Source organism: Oratosquilla oratoria, chromosome 1, assembly GCF_046742065.1.
Source record: "Oratosquilla oratoria isolate Oo_2021 chromosome 1, ASM4674206v1, whole genome shotgun sequence".
Taxonomy (NCBI): domain Eukaryota; kingdom Metazoa; phylum Arthropoda; class Malacostraca; order Stomatopoda; family Squillidae; genus Oratosquilla; species Oratosquilla oratoria.
Genome location: NC_134777.1, coordinates 2,757,769 through 2,767,768, shown reverse-complemented (window position 1 = coordinate 2,767,768; position 10,000 = coordinate 2,757,769). Strand labels below are relative to the sequence as shown.

The window sequence follows — 10,000 nt, the reverse complement described above, 5'->3', positions numbered from 1 at the left end:
TGAAAAGAAACTCAAAAAAGGATAGCTATAGAAGAGATCGGAAAAAGAATAGCTTCCCACACAGAGTGCTGGACAAATGGAATAACTTAGATAAAGAAACAGTGTGTGCAAATACTATTCAAGATCTTAAGAAAAAACTTGATGCTGAAAGATATAAAGACGGGTCACTACGAGCATAGCTCCCTTCCCGTGTAATACAACTAGGTAAACACACACACACACACACACACACACACACACACACACACACACACACACACACACACACACACACACACACAAACATCTATCAACACTGGAACAGAGAAGAGAAAGAGGTGATTTGTTGACCATTTACAGAATTATGAAAGGGATGGAAATTCTTGATAGAGAAGACTTATTAAAATGGGACAGAAGAGAAACAAGAGGACATGAAAAGAAGCTAAAGAAGGACATTTACAGAAGAGATTTGAAAAAGAATAGCTTCCCACACAGAGTGATTGATGTCTGGAACAAACTAAACGGAGAAACAGTGAGTGCCAAAACTATACAAGATTTTAAGAATGAATTGGATGCGGAGAGATAAGAAAATGATATAGACCATGGACTAAAATCTTCTGTTTCCAAATTTGCTGATGATACAAAACTATGCGGAATGGCAAATGATCACAGAGACCAATTAGATATTCAAGAAGATTTAGATAAATTACAGCAATGGTCTGAAAAGTGGCTAATGATATTTAACACAAGTAAATGCAAGGTAATGCACATTTGGAAATTCGTTAACAAAAGTGGATAGTGAAAAAGATCTCGGCGTAATTATCAGTAACGATCTCAAATCATCCAAGCAGTGTATTTCAGCCTCTGAGAAAGCAAATAAGATTCTAGGACTGATTGCGCGATCTTTTGATTTCAAAAGTCCATCACTCATTAACAAGCTATATAAATCGTTAGTTTGTCCACATTTGGAATATACTGTTTCCGTATGGTCACCGAATCTCATTAAAGACATTGACAGACTGGAAAAAGTACAACGGCGAGCCACAAAACTGATTCCAAATATCAAAAATAAATCATACGAAAATCGACTAAAACATATGAATCTGTTTTCCCTAAAAAAGCGTAGACTCAGAGGTGACTTGATACAGGTCTTTAAAATTCTAAAGGGAATTGACAACATCAATAGTGACAAAATTTTCACATTGAATGAGAATCAGACAAGAAACAATGGTCTCAAACTGTCCGGAAATAGATTCAATTTGAAAGTAGGTAGAAACAACTTCGCCAACCGTGTAGTTAATGAATGGAATAAACTTCCTGCACAGGTAGTGCAATGTAGTTCAGTTCGAAGCATTAAGAATCATTTAAACACCTAAGCAAGATGCTGTAATGATTACAATTTATTTTATATTTGTTTTATCATTTGTCTGTCTGATTTTCATTTATTATTAGTTATATGTCAATTTATTATTATTTACTATTTACCTGTTTGTTTATTATCTAACTATACCTATGCATTTATTTATGGATTCTATTTGTTATTTACATTATTATAGTTTTTATTTATGAATTCATTATTATGATTTTGTTTCGCATCCGACCTAGATATGGACCAAAAGGTCCTCCGCCTTTGTAAAACGGGTCACTACGAGCATAGCTCTTGTCCTGTAAAATACAACTTGGTAAATACAAGAAAGAAATATAATAGAATCCTGCTTAATATCAAGCACGTTTGATAAAAATATAAACTTAAGCTATGGACATTTTAAATGTGATAAATTGGTAACCCAAATGGTCACCAAATGTTTCCGCCAGATTGAACCTTAAGTGTTGGTCAGGTCGATAGAGGTAAGGTCATCCCCCCTTCCCACATTGTATTGTCTCCCCCTCCCCCCTATGGTTGCTACCTGATACTTACATTTAAACACAACTCTGTATCTCTGTCATTTAGTTTGAGGATGTAATATACGAAAGTACTTACTGTCTACAAGTTTCCCTTCTCCTGTGGTTATTTTGCACATGTATATATATATATATATATAATATGTATTTAAAAAACAGCAGTATTTACCATTACCTCTCACAAATATTATTTTTCAAAGAACTATCAACAGCATATTACTTTGCAAACAATTATCAACAACATATTACTTTACAAACAATAATTTAGAAATAGTCATGGGTGGGGTTTCATTACTAAACGTTTGCGGGTATAATGCAATTAATTGTAGTACTTTTGAATTGTAAATATCGGTCACATACTAAAGAAAACTCACAATCAAAATTAAACATCCATTGTTACCTCTTGTTAACCACCTATTTCTTTACTCACAGGAATGGGTTACCCTCATTATATTAATCAATTAATTTATTTTTTTAGTTCACAATTACGTCAGCCTTTGTATACAAGAAGCCATCATGCATTCGTTCTTGTAAACCAGGGACCACAGAAAACAGGTCAGACAAACAGCGCAAAATCCCCCGACTTTTTTATGTCACTGTCGCCTTCCAGGCTTGGCTTCTGTCTCTGCCTCGCTCTTGCCTCGAGTTTCAATGGCTGGAAACCTGCAGCCCAACAAATGTCAGCAATGGCCATTGGGTCCTCCCGCAGATTTCTCCGGCAAGACACATTTGACTGCTATTCGTTTTGTATTAGTGTGGGTTGACCTTTGTCGCCGTTTGGTAGAAGGGAGAGAGTGGGAACAGTTGCCGGCTCTCCTTGTGTGAAAAATTGGGAGGAAATAGAAGCTGATAGGAGAGAGAGAGAGAGAGAGAGAGAGAGAGAGAGAGAGATAGATAGATAGATAGATAGATAGAGAGAGAGAGAGAGAGAGAGTGTAAGAGGCCGGTAGATAGAGGTAGACATTTAAGGTAGATCGAAGTAGGTCGAGGGGTAGGAGGAAGGGAAAGAAACATTTATAGTCATTTTATTAGGTTGTTATAATACAGTGGCCAACTGCGCCGACTACGGGTGCTGAGTTGCAGAGTGACGGAGAGTGCCGTCTGGTGTTTTGTAAATAATGCTGATGTAGAAAAAATGTAAGCGTACAAGCCATTTCCGTTGCGACATAATGCTTACGTAATAATGTCGTTTGAAACAGTATAACAGCCTCTCTGATTGGAGAAAAAGGTGTAGGAGGAGAAAAATGATTGGCGCAGGGAGGTAAAGTCACGCCCTTATGGAGTGGCACTTGTTTGAGAAGTAAAAGGATATTGGATGAACGAAATAGTGACGTCAGAACGAAGGTGGCTTGACGTATTGTAGAGGGATCCCAACGGGACTCTCTGGGTGTAGCTCACAAGACCAAGTAGTAGAATGAAGATATAAAAATCACCCTCATTTAATTCACCCCTCAAGCTTTGAAAAAAGATTAGGCATGGGGCCTGAAGAACTATTTTATTATACAGAAGAATAAGAACAACTCTAGAGAATTACTGCAACTGGCGGTAACAGAGAGAGAGACAGAGAGATGGAGAGAGAGAGAGAGAGAAAGAGAGAGAGAGAGAGAGAGAGAGAGAGAGAGAGAGAGAGAGAGAGAGAGAGAGACATCTTGGGCTTATAAGATGTGACTTTCCTGAATCTTGGTACTGGTCAACGGAGTTTCTGGCTTACCTCTTCTTTATGGATCTTGGTTAAAACGCATAAAGGTTGACATTACGTGCTAACTGCCCTTCCGACCCTGATGTCAGGTTTATCCACTACAGGTCTGGGCGTCTCTAGTGGTGGCGATTAGTCAGATGGCGACGGGGTCAGTAATCTCTTGGAGTGGCACCGCGTTGCCATCCCTCATCGCCGACCCCAGCATAACCCTGGACACTCTTGGCATTTCACTTGTCGGTATGAATATGGATTGATAGGATCTTGCCGTCCATGGGCCTCCTCCCAATGCCTGTAAGTTGATTAATGAAAACTAAGAAATTAATTTATGAAATGGATGGACATTCTTATTTCTTGTCTTTTACCTCAGTGAGCTGTAATACTGCCGGGTGCCTAATTGCCACGATCGTGGCTGGCCGTGCACTTGACTATTTCGGAAGACTCAGAACTCTGAGGATGGTGGCCCCTCTCCTGATCTCAGGGTGGATCACCATAGCTCAGGCATCAAACGCTTATATCGTTTACGTTGGGAGGTTTATCTGTGGATTTGCTACGGGCTTCATCTTCACAGGTGCTCAGGTACGTAATGCGTGTATTCAGTCTCAATCATGGTAAAGTACTTTTTAATTTTGTGTTCCGGCTACCGCCTGAAGATTTTGTAAACTCAGAACAATTGTGGATCTCAAGTGAACGAACCCAAGTTTCGCCCCGACTCCACCTCTTCACGTAAATCGTCTGAAATTAACTACGCTAAGAGGAAGAAAAATCAATCCAGCACCTTAAAGTGTTGAAGAGGGTAATAAATCAACTAACCGTCATTTTCTATTCATGTGGAAGAAAAAAATCCAATTCCATGCCATAAAACAGAATTTACTCTTGTGAGTGTTATACTGGATGCTGGTATCTATAATGTGATGGGTGAATTCTCTCGACAGGTTTACAGCAGTGAGACGCCAGAGGCGAGACTTCGAGGTCGTTTAGGCTCCATCCCGTCTCTCTTCACCACCGTTGGGACACTCTACGCCTACGGGACGGGGGCAGCCCTCTCTTGGAGGATCGGGTGTTATGTTTGTGCAGCCATCCCGATAATATTGATTCTGTTTTCGACGACTATACCAGAGTCTCCTTACTGGCTCCTCCTTAAAGGACAACACGATGAGGCTGAGGCATCCCTCACGTGGCTTCGGGGCCCCGAGTACGACATCGGACCGGAGGTACAGGAGATGCAGGCCAAGATTGATTCTGTGGGGAACAAGGCCAAGATATCGGAGTTGTGGAAGGCGCGCACACGATCGCCCTTCCTTATCGCCCTTCTGATGCAGACGCTCCAGCAGACCTGCGGCGCCAACATCGTCATGATGTACACTGGCATCATATTCATGAACGCCAAGACCGGGATGGATCCGCAAGTGGCCACCGCCATTACCGGAGTGGCCCAACTGGTGTCGAACATTATCTCCATGATCCTTATAGACAAGATAGGCCGCAAAATTCTTATCATAACATCCATATCGGTAACTAGTACTTGCGTCTTCATTCTGGCCACTTTCTTCTATTTGCGGGACGTCCAAGAAATTAGGTGGCCTGGGTGGGTGCCACTCTTTCTTGTAATCACCGCCGTTTTCGGCTACTGTATAGGCGCAAGATCCGTACCCTGGCTTTTGTCTGCCGAGCTTTTCAACACGACCATCAGGACAACGGCCAGTTCCTTCTGTACATTCTACAACAGAGGTCTCAATTTAATTATTGTACAGGTAAGTTCTTAGCTAATTGTTATTCATATTTGTTTTTACGCACTTGAGCAGGGTAATGCTATTTGTCAACAATAACTTTGCAACCTTGATACCGCGTCTCGCGCTGCCTTCGTTCTCTCTTCGTATGCTTTGGTTCATCCCAATTCCGGGCTATATTAGGCTTATTCTATATAATGTATGATATATTTGGAACTGCTTATGAATTTTCTTGTCCCTAGGAACAAATTTAACTTTCCTGAAAATACAGTATATGATAATTTCAATATGTGACAGTTTTCATCGTTTTACACTCTTTGCTATTTTCACCGTATGGGAAATTGAATGAAACATGCACGATATCAATTTACAATCATTGTATATCATATGAACTTTATCAAATAGGCGTGTACAGTATATGTGCTAGCCTCCAAAAGAGATGCACAGGTACCAAAATGATTTGTTAATATTTTGAAATTTATCTGGTCAATGTATATACATATATATATATATATATATATATATATATATATATATATATATATATATATATACACATAATTTCTATCAAACTGGATAGCCACGCTGATCTTCATAAGGTCAGCTGCTATTCAGTTTAATAAAAATTGTATAAAAAATTACTCCAAGACATTTTGTCCGGGGACCTTTTGTCCTACATTCGATTCGACCTCCTTCTTCCCATTCAACCTTGAAATTAATATTCTTAGCTAAATTATCTAATTTGACAAATAAATCATCAAAAGAACCCCACATATTTCTTTGTCAAATTAAATAATTTAGCTAAGAATATCAATTTCAAGGTTGAATGGGAAGGAGGTCGAATGAATGTAGGACAAAAGGTCCCCGGACAAAATGTCCTGAAATCTGCACCCCCGGGACAAAATGTCCCCAATATTTAGGACAAAAGGTCCCCTTTTTTCAACAAATGTTGATTTTTATCAACTGTTTATACATTTTGGGTCATAGTTAATTGTGGTTTTATAACAACCCTTAAATTCAGGAGAATCTCTATATATAAACACAAAGTACAATAATATTTGATATTTGATATTTTATTAAATATCTTATACACGACCCAACCCATCAATCTATGAGCCAATTGTGTAAGCAAACGTTTCCAATTTATTAAATAATTACCTATGGGTGAACATGTGAACTGAAGTCGTTGTATTGTTTTGTCTGATTCATTTGATTAACAATTTATATATAGAATTGATTATTCCTTTGATCTACCATACTACCATAATCCTGAATGAAAAAGTCCTCTAATGATACTTTCTATAGGATTCTATACTCTACATATTGTTTACAATATCATTCCCAAATGTCCTTATCATAACACTCATCATTTGCATGGATGATTTGAGATCGTATTTAAATCTTCTTTCCGCAAATTATGAGTACAATTACAGCACACAATTATGCTTTATTGAACTTATATTGTATGCCTATAAAAAACAAAAATCAAGTTAAAAACCAAAAATTCACAAAAAAACATATAAAGGAATAAAGTAAAACACATCTGACAAATTAAAAAAAAAAAAAAAAAAATTGAGGACATTTTGACCACCCACCTAGGCCGTTGGGGACATTTTGTCCCAGGGGTGCAGATTTCAGGACATTTTGTCCGGGGACCTTTTGTCCGGTCGAATCCCATTCCTGGACATTTCGGTCATAAGAGACCCGGACCAATTGTCCTTCACTGTGTATAGGAAACCTACCCACACAGGTAATTACTTACATTTTTTTAGCCACCATCCGGATAATATTAAATCTAGTGTTGCATCGGGTCTATTTCTCAGAGCCCTTAGAATTTGCAGTCCACAATTCTTGCAAATAGAATTTGATATAATTAATAAACAACTCTCTAACGTAGGTTATCCGGAATGGTTTCTAAAGAAAGCCCTACATAAAGCCAAATCCAACTTTTATAAGCCAAGTAACTCCAGGGAGAAGTTTAAATGGGGTAACAATAACATCATTGTACCATTTAATGATTCTATCAACTCGGTCTCCAAACTTCTACCTAATAATCAAATCAAATTTATTTACAATTATCCAAACAGCATTTTTAGAAAGGTAGTTAATGTACACCGGAGGGATGATGTGGACCAAAACTCCGGGGTATATAAATTGCCGTGTAAAGACTGTGATGATGTGTACTGGGGCCAGACTGGCAGGAATTTGTCCACGAGATTAAAGGAACATAAAAACTCCATAAAATATGGACAAGTTAACTCCGCTGTGTTCCTTCATGCCAGCCAAAAAAAAAAGACCATAGATTAGATTGGGATAATGCATCAATAATTTATAAATCACACTGTAGCTATAGAAGAAAAATTGTAGAATCTTCTCTAATAAAACATTATCCTAACTTTAATACCTCTAAAGGCCAGTGGCCCCCAGATTGTATTACCAAGTTAGCGGTCAACAAGATCATGTCTAAAGCGGTTGGACAAAATATCACCCCTTGTCCTACTTTGACCCGACCATTTCAAGGGCATGTGACCTGAGCCCCCCCCCCCCACTTTCCTCATCCCCTTCTATGTACCCCTCATTTCTTCATATATACTTGTACCTTAATCTTATGTAAGCATTCTGCTGAAGAGGACTACAGAGAGTAGTCGAAATATACAGTTTCTCTGTACTTTCCGTTATTATTTCTCCGATAGTGGGTTAACAGTGATCATATATATATATATATATATATATATATATATATATATATATATATGTGTGTGTGTGTGTGTGTGTGTGTGTGTGTATATATATATATACATATAAATATACATATATATATGTAGATATATATTTTTATATATTTATATATATATATATATGTATATATATATATATATATCGTATGGAGTGATTGGTAAATATGGAGTTCCAGGAAAAATCGTGGTGGAGAGTTGAGGGTGGAGATGTGTCTCGTAAGAGAGGTGATGATAGCAAATACAGTGTTTTGGAAGAAAGTCGAGCATAAGTACACATGGGAGAGGATGGTGGATGTTTAGGTGGTAGAGCGTTAATGGACTATATAGTGGTAACCAGGAGTATATTAGGAAGAGTTAAAGCTGTACATGTTCCTAGGGAAGAGAGTGGGGGAATATCAGATAATTTTTTGGTGGAAGGTAAGTTGAGAGTGGAGGATAGGTGGAGAAAGAGGAAAAGGGCAGAAGGTAGGGAGGCACTTAGAGTGAACTGCTTAAACGAGAAAGAAAAGGAGAAGGAGTATAAGAAGAAGCTGAGAGAGGAGTGGGAGGGAGTAAAGGATAGAGTAGAACTAGGAGTGGAGGAGGAATGGGAATAGTTCAAGGAGGGAGTCATAAGGTGTGCAAAGATGGTGTGTGGAACAAGGAGGACGGGAGGAAATAGAAGGAAGGGTAGTGAATGGTGGGAGGAGGAAGCAAAGAAAGTTGTAGAAGACAAGAAGCGGGCTTTTATAGATTGGTTACAAAATAGGCCCAGGGAATCTTATGAGAGGTGCAAAATAAAGAAAAGAGAATCAAAGCATAAGATAAAGGAGGCAAAGAGGAGAGCAGATGTGAAATAGGGTAAAAGTATGACAAAAAATATTGAAAGTAATAAAAAATGTTTTGTAAAGAAATTAAGAGAGGAAAAGGAGGTGAATCAAGTAGAGAAGAAAAGGTTAAAGGCGCAGATGGAAAAATGGTAATGGAAGAGAAGGCAGTGAGAGAAAGGTGGGCAGAGTATTTTAGTGAATTGCTAAATGTGAAGGAGGATAGGGAGGGAAAGGTAGTTGCAGTGGGAAGCGCTAAGAAAACGACCGTGATGAGTGAGGAAAATGGAGGAAAAATAAGGAAAGATGAGGTGAAGGCAGCTGTTAAGATGATGAGAGCAGGTAAGGTACTTGGGTTGGATGGATGCTATGCAGAATGTCTGAAAAAAGGAGGTACAGTGATGGTGGACTGGCTAGTGAGGTTATTTAATGTGTGTTTAAGAGAGGGTAGAGTGACGGAAGACTGAAGGAGTGACTGTATAGTTCCACTTTACAAGGGAAAGGGGACAAGTGTGAATGTAGTAGTTTCAGAGGGATCAGCTTGTTAAATGTAGTTGGGAAGGCTTATGGAAGGGTCTTGATTGAGAGGATTAGGAGAGGAACAGAAGGAGTAATTGGTGATGAACAGTGTAGGTTTAGGACAGGTGGGGTTGTGTAGATCAGATTTTTGTGTTAAGAAAGATATGTGAGAAAGCTATAGGAAAAGGTAAGGATGTATTTTGGGCTTTTATGGATCTGGAAAAGGCTTACTATAGGGTAGACAGGAAGGCACTGTGGGAGGTATTGCAGATATATGGGATGGAAGGAAAGCTGTTAAGAGCAGTCAACATTTCTTACGCGAGTAGTAGAACTTGTGTTAGGATTAGAAATGGAGAGAGTGAGTGGTTTGAGGTAACGGTGGGACTTCACCAGGGATGTGTTATGTTGCCTTGGCTGTTCAATTTGTACATGAATGGGGTGGTGCGAGAGGTGAGTGCAAGGGTAGTGGGTCAGGGACTGGAGATGGTTAAAGAAAATAGAGAAAAGTGGGAGATAAGTCAGTTGTTGTTTGCTGACGACACTGCGTTTGTAACAGGATAAGAGGAGGGATTGAGGAAGTTAGTGACAGAGTTTGGAAAAGTGTGTGAAAGAAGGAATTTGAGGATAAAT

The 10,000-nt window shown here is 38.8% G+C and overlaps 1 protein-coding gene across 1 annotated transcript in view; it reads left to right on the top strand.

Annotated features, from left to right (window-relative positions):
• Positions 1-10,000, top strand: part of LOC143031593 (facilitated trehalose transporter Tret1-like) — a 28,980-nt gene that overhangs the window by 17,465 nt on the left and 1,515 nt on the right. Inside the window, exons 3-5 of the mRNA XM_076195659.1 lie at positions 3,685-3,817; positions 3,948-4,156; positions 4,513-5,331. Of these exons, the coding sequence (XP_076051774.1) occupies positions 3,685-3,817; positions 3,948-4,156; positions 4,513-5,331 (1,161 nt within the window). The remainder of the gene's footprint in view (positions 1-3,684; positions 3,818-3,947; positions 4,157-4,512; positions 5,332-10,000) is intronic.